General features: G+C 47.4%; 6 protein-coding genes across 6 annotated transcripts; 3 read left to right on the plus strand and 3 right to left on the minus strand.

The window, feature by feature from the left end:
• Positions 1-693: 693 nt before the first annotated feature.
• On the plus strand, positions 694-3,893 carry BP5553_04123 (Class II aaRS and biotin synthetase; the record flags this gene model as incomplete). Its single annotated transcript, XM_032012746.1, has 4 exons — positions 694-1,102; positions 1,162-1,308; positions 1,363-1,716; positions 1,765-3,893. 4 exons carry the CDS (start codon positions 694-696, stop codon positions 3,891-3,893), a joined length of 3,039 nt encoding a protein of 1,012 aa, XP_031872439.1.
• Positions 3,894-5,129: 1,236 nt separating this feature from the next.
• On the minus strand, positions 5,130-6,937 carry BP5553_04124 (uncharacterized protein; the record flags this gene model as incomplete). Its single annotated transcript, XM_032012747.1, has 2 exons — positions 5,130-6,256; positions 6,328-6,937. The coding sequence occupies 2 exons, from the start codon at positions 6,935-6,937 to the stop codon at positions 5,130-5,132; spliced, it is 1,737 nt and encodes a 578-aa protein (XP_031872440.1).
• Positions 6,938-10,724: 3,787 nt separating this feature from the next.
• On the plus strand, positions 10,725-11,564 carry BP5553_04125 (uncharacterized protein; the record flags this gene model as incomplete). Its single annotated transcript, XM_032012748.1, has 3 exons — positions 10,725-10,905; positions 10,963-11,051; positions 11,130-11,564. The coding sequence occupies 3 exons, from the start codon at positions 10,725-10,727 to the stop codon at positions 11,562-11,564; spliced, it is 705 nt and encodes a 234-aa protein (XP_031872441.1).
• A 44-nt stretch (positions 11,565-11,608) lies between these two features.
• BP5553_04126 (Uncharacterized protein) lies at positions 11,609-13,620 on the plus strand (the record flags this gene model as incomplete). The annotated part of the gene is made up of 5 exons (XM_032012749.1): positions 11,609-12,013; positions 12,069-12,138; positions 12,226-12,253; positions 12,311-12,385; positions 12,438-13,620. 5 exons carry the CDS (start codon positions 11,609-11,611, stop codon positions 13,618-13,620), a joined length of 1,761 nt encoding a protein of 586 aa, XP_031872442.1.
• Positions 13,621-14,344: 724 nt separating this feature from the next.
• On the minus strand, positions 14,345-15,944 carry BP5553_04127 (Glycoside hydrolase; the record flags this gene model as incomplete). The annotated part of the gene is made up of 4 exons (XM_032012750.1): positions 14,345-14,442; positions 14,503-15,076; positions 15,143-15,316; positions 15,387-15,944. 4 exons carry the CDS (start codon positions 15,942-15,944, stop codon positions 14,345-14,347), a joined length of 1,404 nt encoding a protein of 467 aa, XP_031872443.1.
• Positions 15,945-16,546: 602 nt separating this feature from the next.
• On the minus strand, positions 16,547-19,025 carry BP5553_04128 (uncharacterized protein; the record flags this gene model as incomplete). The annotated part of the gene is made up of 8 exons (XM_032012751.1): positions 16,547-17,273; positions 17,320-17,634; positions 17,688-17,765; positions 17,843-17,948; positions 18,000-18,470; positions 18,527-18,842; positions 18,902-18,926; positions 18,988-19,025. The coding sequence occupies 8 exons, from the start codon at positions 19,023-19,025 to the stop codon at positions 16,547-16,549; spliced, it is 2,076 nt and encodes a 691-aa protein (XP_031872444.1).
• Between the last annotated feature and the right edge of the window lie 555 nt (positions 19,026-19,580).

The raw sequence follows: 19,580 nt of genomic DNA on the forward strand, positions 1-19,580 counted from the left end.
GATGTAGTCAGGGCGCGGAGAGTACTTGTCCTCGGAGAATCACAGGCGTGCCATTATCAGCATAACTTGGAGGTGGAGTGGTCCTTAATAACACACCGGGTGGGTTATTAGCAAGATCACTTTGCACTGTCGTATGCCAAGGTTGCGGCCGGGCCCGGAGACCCGCATTCCTTGGGATGATCAACGACGTAGTTGAAGTTGCAGTACAGTGACATCACTGATGGAGCTGAACCAGCTAAACCCCAATAACACCTAAAAACTCCCGTGTTTTAACTCGGCGGCTTCCTCCCATCCTTCCTTTATAGAAGCTGGTCCTTTAAAATCCTATCTACCCATCTATCCTATTATTATACCACCTCCGTAAGCTTTGCCTCCGGTTTGCGCCGGAGCCCCCCGCCCTCACCTATGATACACATACATCGTGGGGCAAAATTCAGGGAAACGGAAATAAGCACGAGCAACCATTTCGCCGTCAGCCCGGATGTTCCGACCTGACAGATAGAATTAATCAGCTACCGCCAGTTGGTCTCCCGTCTACCCTTAGCCCTGGTCTGGTCGCAAGACCAATTGATAGGGCTCATTCATTAATCAGCTGGCTGCATTGCAACGGCAACGGCAACACCAGCCTTGTTATTAATTGCTCAACGTCGCCAGGTATCTGGCGGGCTTTCAAACTCACAAGATATCGCCAGCATGTCGTTCCTCAAGAAGCCTCTGCGGAAGTTCAAATCTGGTTTTAGTTCAAGTGACACTTCCAACGACTCGGTGTCCAGCAGGATTGTTACCCCATCCTCAATATCGTTGAACGACAGCGGCAATGTTGACAGTGCTATCGATCGGGTCTCAAATAGCGGCACCTCCACCCCTAATAAGCGCCAGAGCCAGGAGTTTATCCTAGCCCAGAGACAGAAGCGGAGTTTAGACAAGTCACGAGCGAAGGCCGAGAATAAGAAGCGGGAGAGCTTGGCCAAAATAGAGGATGAGAAGTTCTTGCAAGAAGGGCCCGCCGACCTGACCAAATTGTATCGGCCCTATAGTATGAACATGAGCAAGCGATGGAACCATGAAAACCGAATCAACCTCAAGGAATTGGATTTCAGGGGTAGGTGGATTTGCAAGCTTGCAGATAATATAACGACCCCTATTCTGACTCTCTCGCAGAATCTGAAGGCAAAGTCATCACATTTCGTGCCCGTATCCATACCCTCCGCCCAATGAGTGCGAAACTGGTATTTATCGTTTTCCGCCAGCAGACTATGACCATTCAGGGAGTGTTGGAAACCACCAAATCCACGCGAGAAGACGAAGGTATGAATTTGGCTCACGGCACCTTGGATATCTGATTGATTAATTGTCGTTCAGATTCAGAAGATAAAGGCACCGTTTCTGAGAAGATGGTTCGAAGTGTGGAGCGCTACCCCAACGAAACGATTGTGGTCGTCCGCGCCAAGTTACGAAAGGCAGTACAGCGAGTCAAGAATGCGACAATACATGACTACGAGCTCGATGTGTACGAGGTCCACAAGCTAGTGAACTTGACAGAGAATGTCCCATTCACAGTCTATGATGCGGAGAACATCAATCGCGAGAAGGAGGACACTGAGGATGAAGATGACAGCCTGCTGCCCGCTGAGGAGGTATCTAAGATTGGCACACCACGTCCGTTTCAGGATGTTGTTAGGGCTTCTTTAGACAAGGCAAGGCCAGTCAGTCGCAGTATGTACTATCGCCGAGGCTCAAGTGTCTATCGCTAATCAGAAGCAGGCAGGTCCGATGCCAGCAGGCAAAACCGATCGCTTCCCCAACGAGTCCGCTTGAACAACCGAGTTGTTGATCTTCGAACCGGCTCAGCGCAGTCAATATTCCGCATCCAATCAGGTATTTGCAACATATTTCGCTCGTATCTTGATTCGCAAGGGTTTATTGAAATCCATACGCCAAAGCTTCAGGGCGGTGCGACCGAATCAGGGGCCACTGTTTTTGAGGTGAACTACTTTGGACGTCCGGCTTTTCTCGCCCAATCGCCCCAGCTCTCAAAACAGATGTGTATCGCGGCGGATTTTGAGAAGGTTTATGAGATAGGTGCCGTCTTCCGTGCCGAAGATAGCAATACGCCGCGGCATTTGACCGAATACACTGGTCTAGATCTAGAAATGGCATTGGAAGAGCATTACCACGAGGCTCTGGACCTTATTGATGACATGTTCAAGAACTTATGGCAAGGGATTTATCAGCGATATCAGCGAGAAATCGACATAATCTCGCAATATTATCCTCATGAGAGAGTCCAATGGTTGGAAGAAACGCCTCGCATTCCGTTCAAGGAGGGTGTCCAAATGCTCAAAGATGATGGGTGGGTCGATGACAGTGGGAAATCGGTAGAAGAGACAGAAGATCTCCCAACCAGAGCAGAGATTCGATTAGGGCAGTTGGTAAAAGATAAGTACCACACCGATTACTACATTCTTGATAAATTCCCTGCTTCCGTTCGACCATTCTACACCATGCCTGACCCATCGGACGACCGATTCACCAACTCGTTCGACATTTTTATGCGAGGGCAGGAGATCTTGACTGGTGGTCAACGTATCCACGACGCGAAATTCTTGGAAAAGAGGATGAAGCAGAAGGGTCTGAGGCCGGATACCATGACAGAATACTTGGAAGGATTCCGCTGGGGTGCTCCACCACATGCAGGCTGTGGCATCGGTCTTGAGCGACTAACCTATCTCTTTTTGAGCCTTGGTAATATACGTCTTGCATCTCTGTTCCCCAGAGATCCCAAGTCTTTTCCAGCCAAACCTCCCATACTGAAACTCCGGCATGAAGAAGCCAGCACCACAAACCCACCATGGGACAGGGATGGGCTTGAGACGACAGGAACGGGACTAGTTGCTCCCATTGATATGAAGTCCCAGCTTCAACCACTCGAAAAGCTCATTGCAAATTACGGCGATGCTGCCAACACATCTTGGTTGGACAAGCGATACCAGGTATGGCGGCACCCGTCTACCGGAGCGGCACAAGGATACATCGTTTACAACAACTACCTCATCGCCATTGGGGACCCTTTATGCGATAAAAGGCAATACCCTCAGATCATCTCCGGCTTTTTACAATTTCTGAAAGAGGCATATAGAGGTATCAAGCCCCTATGGATGATTGCCTGCAAAGACGTAGAGGAGTACTTGGGCGAGAAATTTGACTGGCGGACCCTCGCATGTATCGCCGAAGAGCGCGCCAATCCTCGAGATAATCCCGCAATCAAGGATAGTGATCTTGGGCGCAAAGTACGTCACGCGGAGAAAGAAGGCGTCAAGAACATCGAACTACCTGTCAACAAGCCTGTCCCCGAAGACATCAAAGCCAAAATCGACGAAGGTATTCAGCGGTGGCACTTCAACCGCAAGGGGAGCCAAGTCCACCTTACCCAGATCCGACCGTGGGTAGACCAGGAGCATCGTCGCTATTACTACGCCAAAGGTCCCGACGAACATATGCACGCCGTCGTTGTTCTCCATCAACTCTCCCCCAAGAACGGCTACCAAGTTAAATTCTCCCTGGAATTCCCTGGCGCTCCTTCCGGTACTATCGAATCACTCATTCTCTTCTCCCTCAAGTCCATCGCCATCGCCAACCCGGATCTAAAACAGGTGACCTTCGGTACAGGCGCACTTCCACATCTCGAGGGTGGCCGGAATCTAAATGCCTACAAGGTGAAGGCGCTTAAGAAGGCATATGCGACGCTTAATAAACAGTTTAAACTTACAAATAAGAGCGAATTTAGAGAGAAGATGGGCTGTTGGAATGAGCCTGTCTTTGTGTGTTATCCACGTGGAGGGCTAGGCCCGGGAGGTATTAAAGCAATCATGGGGTTCTTGCAGGAGGATTAATGGAGGCAAAGCTTTTAGTAGCGAAACAAGCATGCTTTGTGATCATTTTATGGCGCGGAGGGACTTTTAGAGGGTGAGTATACTTAAAGTAAGCAGCCTTTGGTGTAATTTTTCTACAAGTTGAAATTTGCTGGAAGTGGCTTGTGTTGGAGTTACGGATGATGGGGCGGCAGCATGTTGAGCTAAGGTTTTACTTGAAGGTTGGAATAGAAAAATAATTAAAGGCGGGGCCGACTAATACACTACTCCTACAAATTATAACAAGAGTTCGAAGAAATACAGAGAAAGTTAAGGAACGTACGCACTTCATAATCACCTCCTTATCCTTTAGTGTTTTGCTATTATCAGATAGTATAAGTCACACGACTATCGCTATGTTGTATAAACTGTGGCACGATTTGACAAAGAAAGAAAGAAACGGAGTAGTTAGTCGTATAATTCAAAGTATTTTCACAATTTCGTAATTTCATCTCATAACAATAAAATATATATCTACCAGCTCGTCTTTTCTTTCCAACCGATTTTGTTGCTTATTCCACTACAGGCAATATATTCTCACTTTTCAGTCATTGTGTTCCTTCTCAATTGCCCAATTTCAATTGTCGAGTTCCCGTAAATCCTTCTTTCTATCGGTTTCTAAATCTCTATTGTTGGGAACTTAGTTCTTTCAACTCGGCCCGTCGCTCTACACTTAGTTCAGGCTGTTCTTCGGCTCTCGGCACAACTTGCTGTTGCGAGTCCATCTTCTGGTTTGATGCCCTGGTTGGTGCTCTGCGTATAGATCCTCAGCTTTCATAAGTTGTTCCCACTAGCGATCTTCTAACCAGTGCCGTTTCCTTTGGTGCTCTTCGTCCCTTACTCATCCTCTAGATCACCTCTACCTGTCGTCGTTTCCTTGGTTGAGCGTCCTGTGGTTGCTCGTCTAGTTGCACTCAGAGTTGCCGTAATTATTTTTGCTTTCGCAGCTCTACACATACTATTAATTCAACTCCAAAACAACTTATCCGGCAACGCCTCCTAGGCTTTATATAAGGCCTAGGAAAGAGCGTAATAGCTGCCTCGCCGTTTCCCATAGTTTCAAGCTTGGGGTAAAACAAAATAACCTTGTTTTTATGGTGCCACTAGATTTACTCAATGGGGTTCAAATCAGGCGAGTAGCGGGCAAATCGAGTAGTAGAATGGCTTGATCCTAGAACCACTGTTGTACACGGTTTAAGGTATAAACAAGGTGCGGCTTCATATAATTACCAAATCCTCTGGGGTATAATCTCCAGCCTCCAATCTTGTTACCACCTCGCCATCCATAATCCCATGAACATAAGCATCACCAATAAAATAATAACAGCCAGCCAGTGCTGGGTCAGTAGCTGGTCGGAGTATGACAGGGACTGAGCAGCCAAGCAGGACACATACAAGGTCACCCTCCTTCAGCATCTTAGGCCCAAGCCCTATGCGGTTCATCCCCGTGACCATGAAGCGCCGGTCATATGTAGATCTCCAAATAGCGACGAAAATCAACGAGAGACATGATCGGCGTTTCCTCGCCTCAAAAGCACTGCTGTACTGGGGAACAACCATGTCCCCATTGCACCATTTCTCGCAGGCTCTGTGCCAATTTTTGGGCGCTTTATTGTTTTTGGGGCTCCCTGGAACCCTATCTGTGACCAGAGTACGCCAGAAAGCGCTGAACTTTGAGGCATGATCAGTTGCAAGGGCTTCATGCCCGCGGTTACCTCCATCAATGCATATTGCATCTAGTGATAACACTGCTTCTTTCCAGGACAATGGAATTTCCAAGCTCAGCGCGGTCCTTATTTCAGGTTCCAGTATATTTCGGACCCTATCTATCAGAAATCCTTTTGCAACCAGCTTATGACCGTTGAAGTTTGCTTCGGGCTTAGATGAGCCTGAAGTGCTGTACGGTGACTCGCTCCGGTACGGATAGCCTTCGCCCGGGAGGTCGTTTTCCTTTCGACAAGCACAATCCCGAAATTTAGTGTAGAAGCGGGGAACCCAGGATAATTCGTGTTCGCAAGGCCCAAGTCCGAAGCTCTGGCAAATGATATCTAAAGTCTCATTCACCCGGACACTGAGTTCGACCGTATTCCGGAAGACATCTAGAATTCCGGCCGTGTAATCGATGTTCGGCTGACCAAGCTGACGTTCTTTTGATAGAGAGAGAAGAGCATAAACAGCATCTCGTGGATTAGTAACATATTTCGATTGGAATATTTTCAGCAGCATTGATAGAGCTGGAAATCGGTCTCGAGCGATGGCATTTAGTGCGGTTTGAATGCTGACGATGTGTCCAACCCCTGTGAGCCAGGATTGAAGATGTTCATTAGAGCAAAGCCAACCCTTGACTTGTGCGTCTCAGCACTGAGAGAATATGTAGCCCTGTAAAGTGCACACCATGTTGTTCACCTTGTGCCACAATAGATAACACTGCATGGGGCCAGCGCGATTTCTTGCACAATCCAGCGGCGAGTGAACCATGGTCGGCAAACTAAGTATGTCAATGCCTTGCAGTGTCTAGACCAATTTTTCGTCTGGGGTAATCGTCTCCAGTCGGGGTCATCATCGCGATAAAGATGTATCAGCTCCATTGCGGCATCGCTATCATTCGCCTCTTCTCCCAGCCACATGCACACACTCGAAGCCTTCCGGTAGATATCGCCCATGTTCCGGATTTGGTGTACTTTCTCGTCAGGATCATTTTGATTTATACATAACGCATCTACCCAAAGGGTCCGGCTTCGGTCTTTGAGTCGGAGGTGTCGCAAGGCAGACTCTAGGTTTGTCGTGATTTGGACTTCAACTTCCACTCCTAAGAAATTCATGTTGTCCATAGCTCTTAGCTGAATTGACCTCGTGACGCAAGGGTCACCCCAGACGTATGAAAGTGCTTCATATGGTAGATTGCTATGTAATGTCGTCGGTGTCAAGTAGGCACTAATGGGCGCATCGCCTTCACCCGGCTGAAGAACAAGAACACGAAGCTCGTCATATAATAAATCAAGGCGCTGATAAGTTACCAATGCCATCACTATCAAATACTTCACGAAATTTGGAAGAACGATAATGCGAGCAGGGTATTCATTGCGAAACGACGTATATTTGAGACGTGATTACCACAGCCACAACTTCACAAGGCAGCAACGTGGCCATGCCTGTATGGCTGCAGGTGATAATGCTAGGCGGAACAAGCAACCAGAATGTAGATTTTCACATCTTCTACTGTACGTGACTTGATCTGAACAAGTATGAAAGAAAGAGGCTGTCGAAAACCCAAACTTAACTCTCATCCTCACTGGAATTGGTAACCTCATTGTATCGCAATCCTGATCGCGACCACGGAGGCATTGTCCACGAGAGTGAGTTAGCCATAAGAAGCGAAAACGATTTCAAATCCCCATTCCAATAAGCAAATATCTTTGATCATATTGATTTACATTCAACTGAACGTATGGAGTAAATTGGATAGTGAAACTACCACTAGTACACCTTGCTGCTGGCGATCCTGCAACGCACTTTGGTGAGCACAACTTGCTATCGATGAGATTTTGCCTTGCCATGGCCTGCATCAAAATCGGCCTCATTGCTAGTGCCCTGCTCCCTTTAAGCATATCGGTTGAAAGGTTCGTTGACTCCTAGCACTTATACTTCTGTTTCATGTGACGCCATCGGATGCGGTGAGATTCAAGGCTTAGGTCATCTAAATTGTCAACCAGCTTACACAAAATCGCTTGGAGAGTACATAACTCGTCAGAGCTCAAAAATAGTTAGTTGTTAACAGGTATTGATGAATGGCTGACATACGACATTCTAGATCCCTATCGTCATTCCTATGCAGAACAGCAACCTTCTGGACGCCGTCAACGATCGGTACGTGGTAGATGTACTCACTTCAACAGAGTAATTGAGCAGGGCAGTTGGACTTGCTTAGCAGTCTTCAGATCGTGAGCTAGCGAACGTGTCGAGTTTGTAGCATTTTACAGCCGTGCAAATTACAATCTATGTTCAGCTGGGAGCAGAGCTAGAGCCTCGGTGGATGCCGATTGACAGGATGTGATGTGGCAATCCTACCTACCTTACCTATATCCAATAGACAATTGATCCCCTACTCCGTACAATATATAAGGTACATATTGCAGACTCCCACGCCCGTCTGGAGTTCCTGCTGGGCGGACGAGTGGGTAGAGGGCCGTCGCCGTGAGGGTCGTGATGGCGGGATGGCAGGGAGAACGAGCTGCTGTCGAGGGAGCCTCCTTATCAAAAGTGATACACTCTAGAGAATCGCACCTGCAAGAAATAGAGGTCCAAAAGCCTCAGGTTTCCGCAGTATTTCGTTCGATGTCAATCGAGATATAAATTATAAGCAAACTGTAACGTGCCCGACGAACGCAAACAGCAAGTCACAGCTCCCGGCAAATCCTCGGGCCGCCAAGAACTAATTCCCGTCCATAGTAAGACTTGATCCTCTCGTTTTATAGTTGTGTTGAGGTGTACTTGTAAGGCTGCAAGCGTGCCTCTAATTCTGAGTTTAGAACTGGCCTCTTCTGTCTAATTGATACTGGATAAGTAATAATACCTCTTTTCTTACACACTGGCATTAAAAGGGCAGCAGGATTGGGACTCCACACGCTAGCTGGTGTATCAGCGATAAAAACTACGTTTATCTATATCTTAAATAGAATACATTTTGTATCCTGAGGAACGATTATAATATTTTCTTATTACTTATTGTATGGCTCTTTTAACTGTAATATAAGCTGACTTAGTTGTGTCAGGTCACGTGAGCAGTCTCGGCCCCCGGAGAGTGGTGCGCAGAATTTTGGGTTGTATAAGGAGGAATAAGCGAAAATTGAACAATAACGTGGCAATTTCAGTCACAACAGCCCGGCTGGCACAATTGGTTAGCGCGTGGGCCTTTTAAGCCCAAGGTTGAGGGTTCGAGACCCTCGTCGGGCGAACACATTTTTTTTTCTTCTTTTAATTATAGTATCAATAATAATAATAGTTAAGAGCTTTTTAATTAGTTTTTTTTCCCTGTTATTCCGCCGCACACCTTTAGTTTAAGCGTTTAACCGGCGAAGCAAGGAGCACTTGAATTTTTGTCGCTTAGCCAGGTACAAAGTCAGGTTCGATTTCCATCCGGCTCACACAGCCCACTCTTACCAGTCAGCTTTGCTAACTGGGGCCCCGTACTTTGTACCTTCACACACGGATCTGAGGACGATGGTGGTAACGGGGACAACACTAGTTTTGCTCAAGATGACCCCATTACATTTTCTTGCATGGAGATTTCCGTTCACCAATTTTCAATGAAGAAGATAAAGAAACTTTATCGCAGACCGAGCTTGTACAATTAACAAAGTTCATGAAAGATCCATTTGTGGACAAAACGTCATCCCTGCGTCCAGGTACCATTATTCAGCGACATGAGGCATGTTATGCGAACAAGGTTCAAGAATCAAAACAGCCAGGAGACAGACTCTCTGCACCATCTGGCCAAGAAGATGCTCGATTGGCAGTTATAATGCCCCGCCAGACTGAAGACAGGGCGATCAACAAGCCTTGGGATACGGAAAATCGAAGCATCCAAGTTTAGCTGCTAAAGGTGTTAACCTGAGTTTCATATATGCTTTCGACTAGCATTGGCGTGCGGAGTATAAAGACACCTAAGAAAAATGCTGAGTGGGCTGGAGTACTTTATTCCGCGCTTTGCACGATTAGATGTTTGTTGAACTGTTGCAGATCCTACGTTTACCACTTTGTCATTTTTGGAAGCTGTGCAAAGGCTCAATATCTTTGAACATAGTCTTCTCAAGGTGATGTACTTTTACCAAGACACGGAAATGCAAGCGCAGAAGATACTGGTGAATAGTGATTACGATGCCGGCTTTTTAGCTTGGGCACAGAACTATTTAAAATGCAAATTCTTTGGAAATATTAGCTCGTGGAGAGTCGCTTGTAGTCAAACTCAGTAACAGAGCTAGACAAAGTATGTTGATTTTGTAAGTCAACGACCATGACCAATTGTTTTTACAATAGTTAACAATACGATAGGCGTGCTAAATCTGAAGGAAATGTCTTTCGGAATTCTAGGATGGACAGGAAGTCAAGATTTTGGCGTACAGAAAATTTTGTCTCTACCTGGATATCGACGGCCGACCAACCCCCACTCACAATTGCTTCCGGAGGACGGCAAACTTCGACCCCGTTCACAGATGCTTAGGCTGTACGATGACGGTTCCAATTTCCAAAGTTGTGGAGATCCAGGAACTTATACCTTGTGGACTCAGTGCTACAGGCATTTAAAAACCAAACACCATGGCAGTAGAAGAAGCTACAGTATACTGTACAATCCAAACAATCTTAGTGGGAGGAATCGTTAAACACCATTGAGACGGGGCAGATATATCCATTTCCACACCCTGGGGCAATTCAAGACAGGGCCAAGCCTATACCCTAACGTACCTGGCGCTTGTCACAATACGGATTAGCGTACGCACGTCCCAATAAGCGCCTCCGGGGCCTGGCAGAAGCACGTGGCAGTTGGTGACCGATGGATGACTCAGCCTGCTTGAATTTGAAACGCGTTAAACGCGTTAAACGCGTGCCCCTCCAACATTGAATTCTTTCCCACGTTGCCTACCCCTCCGCTTTCTATCGATGTGCATGTGCATACTCTCTTTGTGCCCACTCGCTCTACGCCGAACACTACTCCAGTACCACTGTCCACTGCCCTTAGAATCCCCCGCGGGCGTACACCGATCACTTCCTCGTTCCCTTTCTCCACCCGTTCATCTTCGGCGCCAGCGACACTCCATGGCCTCGAGGCAGCCTGCATGGGAGCAGCCCAAGAAGCCGCCGGGCGTTGAGCTGCCACCGCTACAGATTTACAATTCGCTGACCAGGAGGAAGAATGATTTTGTTCCGCTTGACCCGGAAGGAAAGAATGTCACTTGGTATGCGTGCGGCCCAACGGTATACGATATTGCACATCTTGGTAAGGGGAAATTACTTCCGGTTCATATATACAGCATAAGGTGTTAACTGCTGGTAGGCCACGCCCGGAATTATGTTTCGACCGATATTATTAGGCGCATTTTGAGGGATTACTTTGCCTTCAATGTCAAATTTGTAATGAACATTGTAAGTACCCTCTCTGGTCTCGTCAAGCTGCACTCGTACCTTGCGCGACATCAATGGAGCTAACATGAAAGAATACAGACCGACGTAGATGACAAAATCATAACCCGTGCTAGGCAGCGCTACTTACTCGCTCAATTCAAATCGAAACATTCCATATTTGACGACGCCACATTTCAGGAGACCCATGCTGCGTGGAAGGCTTATGTTATCAAGAATCTGGGCCTTGTGCCGGCGCAAACCACGACTCACGATTTCAAAACAGCCTCTGAGCTTGCGTACAAAAATGTGATCGAGGGGAAATCCCTTGATGGCACAGCCGCCCCTAGCGAAACGGAGGCTAAGATCAAAATGCACCTACGCACTGCTCAAGCTGCTGCTGACGGGCTCGAAGCATTCAGCGCTTCCAAGTCCACACCACAAGATGGACTGTATACAAAGGTCGACGATGTCTTACTCTCATATTTAGACGATCTCTACGGCTCTCAAATTGACGCCACGGATCACAGCAAGTAACCCCTGTATAAGCCGTGGGCATGATTATGCTAACTACCAAAGCCATGTTTGTTCAATTAACGCAGCACTACGAGAAACTATTTTTCGAAGACATGCACGCGCTCAACGTTCTCGACCCAGACGAAATCACTCGCGTCACCGAGTTTGTCCCGCAAATCAACGAATTCGTGGAGAAGATCATCGAAAAGGGTTTTGCCTACCAGACCGAACAAGGGAATGTATACTTTGACATTGATTCTTTTGAAAAGGTTGGTAACGCCTACTGCCGACTGGAGCCCCAGAATCGTGGCAATCAAGAGCTACTCGCCGACGGCGAGGGCGGTCTATCTAAGAAACGTAGCGACAAGCGCTCGAAAAATGACTTTGCGCTCATCAAGAAGAGTATGCCCGGCGAGCCCGCATGGCCGTCAAAAAGATGGGGGCCATCAAGGCCGGGTTGGCATATTGAGGTATTTCTCTTGAGAACCGTTATACTTTGGGAGCCTCTAAAAATAATAAGTGCAGTGTCATGGCCTCAGCGGTCCTAGGGCCGACCATGGACATTCACAGGTGAACCAAATGACTACAAAAATATGTATAGTTTAAAGCGCTAACTTGAAGTAGTGGAGGTTCGAATCCTTTTCTTCTTATTCTAAAACTTGAAAATAATTGTAATTTTTAGGTGTGGATCTCAAATTTCCACATCATGAGTAAGAACTATATATCCCTCGTTATAATAAAATACTGACGTATTGCTCCGCGTATAGTAATGAGCTAGCACAGAGTGAGGCGTATTGGCTGGGCGAGGAAGGCTGCGCTGCAAGTAATCATACCTGGGTTAGGTAGGGGCAAGGCAACTTTGGTTCCATGATCAACGGCTGATACACTTCACAGATATTTCCTTCATATGGGGCACTTGTCCATCCAGGGCCAAAAGATGAGCAAGAGTCTAAAAAACTTCACCTCGATTCGCGAGGCCTTGACACTGGGCGAGGACGGCATACCGGCGTGGACATCGAGATTGGTGCGCATCGTGCTGCTTCTTGGCTCATGGAAGGACGGCGTAGAGATTACCGAAGGCCTCGTCAACATCGCCAAAGGCTGGGAAGAAAAAATCACAAATTTCTTCCTCAAGGCCGTTGATATTGAACTTTCCACCAAGGACACCACTAACAACCAACCCTCGTCCTCTAGCCCCCTTTCCGCTGCCCTTGAAAAGGCTAAGAAGGAAACCGACGCCGCCCTCTGCGACTCCTTCAACACCCCCTTAGTTATGCAATTCATCTCTAACCTCGTTACCGAAGCTAACTCCGCCATTTCTACTGACGCCAACACCGACACTGCCACCCTCCTCTCCATAGCCCACTGGATCACGCGTATCATCACTATATTCGGCATCAACGGCAGCGCCAGCCCCAATACCACCACCATCGGCTGGGAAGGCGTCTCTATCCCTATCCCTGCACAACCCGTCATCTACAGCCTCAGCCAGATACGCGACGAGGTCCGCCGGCAAGCCCGCGCCAAGGCCATTGTGCCAGAAGTGCTAGAGAAATTGGCCTCGCAGTCGCTACCAGCCACTCCCAACCCGGAGAACCTACCATATGTAACAGCATACCAGACATTTCAATCGCAAGTCAAGACCGCGCTCGCCCAACCCGCCGGCATCGAAACCGAACTCCTCCGCCTCTGCGACTCATTGCGCGACACAGTGCTATGGGACCAGGACATTTACCTGGAGGACAGAGACGCGCCGCTGCCAGCGCTGGTGCGACCGCTCGATGCCAGCATGAAGGCGGCGCGCGCGGCTAAAGAACGTGCGGTGGAGGAGAAGCGCTTGGCTAAGGAGCAGCGTTTGGCGGAGGAGGCGACGAAGAAGGCTGCGGCAGCTGAAAAGGCTAAGGTCCCGCCACAGGATATGTTCAAGACGGATGAATTTTCTGAGTGGGATGCGAATGGGGTACCGACGAAGTTGAAGGGCGGAGATGATTTGCCGAAGAGTCGGAAGAAGAAGCTAGAGAAGGACTGGAAGGCGCAGAATGCGGCGCATGAGAAGTGGAAGAATGAGCAGAAGTAGCGGCATGAGCTGTTGGCATCATTGCCCAGCTTTTGGCCGTATACGGGAATATCCCTATATACGTTTCTCGCGTAGAATTAAGGGAAGGTTGGCAAGGATTCCCTGGTTTATGAATCACACTAGTGGTCAACCTCAATAGGCAAGGATACCAAAATCGTCGGGGATCGTAGTATGAAGTAGAGTGTTGATTTCGAAGCTGTTGATCTTATATTCCGACGTCGAATCTAACGCTTTCAATCACCTACTTCATATTAGAAGTCAATAATACCAAAGTAAAACTAGAGTAAATGAAACATTTAACGTATATAACAACCATGGATAGCCGCCGAAAACACTGCAACCGCAATGGAAGGACCTAGCGATGGTGATAGAGTCAGCTAAGGCCAGAGGAAGTAGTTGAAGACATGCTAAGGCAGCATCAAATGTGTCGAATTAATTGGAAACTTTAACACTTCACTTCCTATATCAGTTCTATGCGGAGTTTAAAAGGTTGTGCAAGGAGAGCTTTGTAAAATCGTTTCTCATAAAAGAATTCTGCTATGGCAAGGTGTGTTTGGAATACTCCCCCCAAGTACTAGCCCTATTTTATATAATCCTCCTCTGCAATTGCACAATGCTCATAGCTGCTGCGTAAAAAAACAATACTAATCGGTGCAACCCAGCTCCGGAAATAGGGGCCCCCAGGGACCTCAAGAATTACCGTCCAGCGCTAGCTCAAATACCTTCACTGGCCATACGCGGCATATGTGTCCTGAATTAGCTTTTTAATAGCAGCAATAGAGTCTTCACCACGGGATTCATCCCAATTGTGGTCCAAAAGCCCTACCAATAAGTTAATATCGAGCATCCGAAACTTGGAACGATGTTGAGGGTGCAGCTTACCATACGGCTCATCATAGCCCTGGACCCCGGACCTGATATAGTAGCTCCCCGCCAACACCCAAACCATCCAGCCAAGCTGCCTTTCAACCATGAATTCCGCCAAACACGTACTATAAGAACTCTTATAACTATCACTGTCATTTCGTTGGCTATGGCCCCACTCGGTAATAACCAGCGGCGCCGGCCCATTTCCTGTCTTCTTGGTAGTGGCATCAGCTCCGAAAAGAAGTAGCGCTTTTTTATAAAGTTCGCAGATACCCGAGATATGCTCATCATATTCATGCATTTCAAACACGAGTTTGTGAGCCCATGGGTATGAGCAAACTTTGAAGGAGAAGTCACGATCCAGAAGTGTGGACCCCCCGACTGCAGGCTCAATATTGAAATCAGACTCGAGGCCGGAGAAGAATATGAGGATGTCTGGGTTAGCATTATATACGGCGGTGGCGGCGGCTGTCATATAGGTTTTCCATGTGCTCCAGCTATAGGGTTCAATACCCGGGGTAGAGAGGGATGATGGGCGGAGTTCATTGCGGAGGCCGATGCTACTAAATGACGGCCAATTTCTTTTCCCCTGTATTTCAAGCTGTCAGTGCCGGAAATACAAAAAGGGTGGGGTATAGGTAAAAGGTCTACTAACGTGGTCTGCCATGTAAGTAAGCCCACGAATCCATGTTGTTGTATTGAAATATTGGTCTCCAAACCACGAGTTTCCGTCATCAAGAGCGCAGCACCACATTGCTTTTGAAACGTGGTTGTCGAGGTGCAGATATATATTCTGAGCAGCCAGTTCTGCAGCTACGGCGTCAAATATCTAGAACAGTGTTAGTAATTACACGATCAAAATATCATCCGCGTTAAATGATAAAATGGAGCAGACGAACCTCTAATCTTGTAGTCTGCTCCGTGAACTGCGGATTATTCCAAAGAATGTCCATCATCAAGCTGGTTCCATTTTCTACTCCCATAGACCTTGTCAGCGTATCATTGAGCGTCACATCGCCACCGTTGTCAAGAATATCATCCACCATCTCAATGGCAAAAGTAAGTCGAACAGCATTGAACCCAAACTCCGATATCTTCTGCACGATGCTTGCTACCGACTGATGACCCAAGCCTTCAGGAAGCATAGTCTCTCCCGCTCCAGGCCAGTTGACGCCTACGAACGGTACGGTGTGGTTTTTCGCATCTATAATCCAGCGACCACTGCGCGAAAGGGGGAGGGGTTGCATGGTGCGGTTCGCCGCAATAGCAACGACGTCAGAAGGCATGCCGAGTGAGAAAGCACTCAAAAGGCCCACGAACATAAATTTGAGGTAATGCATCAAACCTAAATGAAGAGGGGAAATAGCTTCGAGGCTTGGATTCAACGGGGCAGTATTGTTGCTGGTCATGACGACCTGCAATTCCCGCCCATATAAGGTCTTGACGATGTCCCCCATGACGATGGGAGATGAGGGGCCGGGGGTTAAGGTCCAGGAATTGGCCGCCTGCTTGAACTGGTCATAGGAAGTCGTCAGGTTCTTGATTCGCTATTTACCCAGTACCACATACTAAAACAGGACAGGATAAAATGAGGATGATCACTGACCCTTTACACCAGGACAAGCTCCTTGTTGGTGATATTTCGCTTTCGACCGATGTTGACTCCAGGCGCGGCTCAGCAGCGGTCCTCCAGTGGAATGTACGTATAAATTGACGTGGAATTCTGGGCTAGACCCTATTATGACACGAGCGGATGAAGTCAAGTGTGCGCGGGATGATAGGGACTTAGGAGTCTGATGATGATGATAATCTCAGATCATGATTGTTGCGAGAAGTTGAAGTGTGATGCTCACGGGAGGGCACTTCGCATAATCGCGCCTTCCTGTTTCCTCGGGTGAGCATTGCTGACAGGATCCATGTCAATGATACGGTTTCACCCATGAGTTCGACGTCGTAATAATAGGGTAATTAAGCTCAAAAGCTTATTAATTTTTCGTGGATATTCTAGGCTGATACCCAGGTACAAATCTCTATATTCGATTTCTTGCCTCATTTTAACTCACAAGTCGAAAGACGTATCATAATTATTCGATCCCAGTGACATCAGAATACCTTCATCGACTGCATCTCCAAAAAGTGCGACCTTATTGCTCCGCAAGCAGCCACCAGCAAGCTTTGTAACGTCTCCAGCTAAAAGATTCTGATCCCACGCGTACAGATTCGTCGCATCAACAGGCTCGAAAGAAAATATGTTTGGGGCATTGGGTTCCGAGCCCTCCAAGATGTGCCCACTCGTCACAGATGATGCAGCATAGTCATAAACAGACCCAGGTGCCGAAGATACAGGGCTCTCCTGCTCCATATAGCCCAGAGAAGGGCTCGATATAGCGGACCTTTCCGACACTCCTCGCTCCGCAAACACTTGCCACAACCCAGCCCTTGCATCACCAGCGATCTTCCAAGAGTATGACAAATCTAGAAGTGCTTCGTCCAATACTCGCAAATTTGCATTTTGAGACAAGGGACCCGCGCTAGTATCAAAGGCAGCAGTAGCAATTGCTGCGTCAGCAGCGGTAATAGCGCCGTGGACAAATTCCAGCGGCGCGTTTTTCAGACTATGTTGGGATCTAAAGCGTCGGAGAATGGAAATTATGGTGTCGATTGATATTCTGCAGATATGGATGGCGTCTGCGATCAGTTTTGCAGGTGAGGTTGGCAATGTTTCGCTTTTTTCGGAAGTGAGAAATGGGAGGTTCAAGGAGATGTGGGCAGTGTTGTAGAGCATACTAAAAGGCATCAGCATAGTATGATAAAAAAGGGGGAGGTTCATACTGAAGTGCTGCAATACTAGGATGAACAGTGTTGAAACTAGACCCCCATCGATTCCACCGAAAGCTCGCCGGCAGCGAATTAAGCCACTTCCAGAGCCTTGCGTTGAGCTCATTGACAATGACCTCAATCCAACGCTGGGATGTCTGCTGCCTTGTCGGTTTTCGGCTTGAGGAATATGTTTCGAGAATGTCGTTTATGATATGACAGAGTTCGGCGTGTCTTTTAGATACTGTAGATAGATTCGGTGATATCTCTGGTTCTGGCAGACTATATCGGTCACACTGCTCCAGCAAATTGTTCGAGATGGGGGAAGGGCTGAAACGGAATCAGTGCTCGTTCGAAGTGTACCAAGGGACAGGATTAATTACTCTCCGGCTTCACTCTGACATAGGGGTGAGGCATTCTCAGCTACTACAGCCGGCCTCCCCAAAAGTAGACTGATCACTCTGACACAAAGTCAGAAAAATATTTATCATCAAGTGGCATCAGGGGGGACTTATCGGATTTAGAATAGTTTGCAAACGTACGCCGCCGAGAATCGACTTCTCGCTGCGTACTCGGTTGTCGATCGAGATATCTTTGAGACTGGTCACACTCTGTGATATCTTCAGACATACGAAATGCAATACCTTTGGCCAGTCAGTGTTATGCGTTCACTGCGGCAAACGGTGTTGAACTACCTGATAGCATCCGTGCCTTGGAAAATTCACACTTGCCGATTTGGTAGAGTGAGCAAAGTATCAAAGCCTGGATTGAGGTCTCTTTCGGATTTAGTAAACTTTCTAATTCCAGGATTCTAGTAGCTTGTGCAGAAAAACTGTCTGCAAGCCCTCTGATCCTCATGTCCGAAGACATCAAAGCACCGAGTGCGCAAATCGAATGTTCCAAAGCCGTTGAAATGTGTTTTCCAGTATACGAAGTATTCGAGTAATCGAGAAAGAACTCATCGCGATCAATCAACATGGAGTGAAGGTATTGCCAGCGGAAGAAGAGTGCCAGACATTCATTTACGATATGCCGAGGGAAGTTGTTATTAACATCAACGAAAGTCGACGAGATTGGAGGTGCTTGGGACATGGAAGGCGCTTGACCTGCGGACTTCAGAAGCATTGAGCTGTAAAGACTGCTCGGCCCAGGATAGATCATCGCTTCTAAATAGTTAATATTAGCCAGGGTATAAATGAAATTGATATATGGGAAACTGTACCATCATCCAGGCGAGTCGTTAGCCCGCTGTGGTAACTCGCATCTGGGCTCTGGGAATCAAAAAATTCCATTCCCGACCATGCTGAAGTTGTTTGCAGTTGCCCGCCAAACTCGATGACGTTGATCATCCGCTCCTGTTGACAACTTGGCGCAGCCTTGAGATCAGACAAAAAGCTCTCCAATGCCCCTATCCTGCTTTCTAACGCCGTCACGTATTCTCGGGATATGGGTGCACGCTTCATCCCATCGCCTCGGAATTCGCATCGGACGCCCGCAGCTGTGCAGCGTTGGCACGGAGAGGTTCGCGAGCACTTGATCTGGAGAAAGCAAAATCAGACGATGAAGACTTTCTTCCACGGGGGTGTAAAAGGCATACCTTGCGGTCTTGACATCTCTTGCAACTTCACCGTTGTTAGCAATCCACGGTTCAATTACTTGGTGGTGGAGAAAGTGGGAGCCTACGAGATGCGTTTCTTGGGGTCTGCTTGTCTCTGAGACATGTTTAGTGGGATATATAAGATGATAGCTGGCTGTAGGCAAGTTAAGAAATACAAGTTAAATCAATTGAGAAGAGAAAAGGTAGAAATACACTGCCGTAAGATGTGTTTAGCAATGTTCAATGCTCAGCGCACAGCACGCAATTCCATCCCCACCTTAGCAATAAATCCGCTGACGATGGGGTGTGGTAGGAATAAACATTGAGGTGTGATATTATAAAATAATGAACAATAAATAGACAGTTAATGATCTGCATATGAGAATGCTCTTTTATCTAGGTAGATAGAGACTTCATCAGATAAGCAATCCGCTATTTTGAGCTTTTGTTTATACATATCTATAGGGAGTGTACTCTACGTACACCATGTGGGATACTGGACTCGATAGTAGAACACCGGCAGGGCTGGGGAAGGTCTCTGATATTGACGGACATCAACTCCGCACACCTAATCGCGGTGAGCTGCTTATCGACAAATCATATAGCATCGTATTCGTCCCACGCACGCCTTATCTTTCAAGAAATCCAAGTGAAAGCACTTTTGCAGTACGGACAATAA

Source organism: Venustampulla echinocandica (genome assembly GCF_003357145.1).
Source record: "Venustampulla echinocandica strain BP 5553 chromosome Unknown scaffold_1, whole genome shotgun sequence".
Classification (NCBI taxonomy): Eukaryota; Fungi; Ascomycota; class Leotiomycetes; order Helotiales; family Pleuroascaceae; genus Venustampulla; species Venustampulla echinocandica.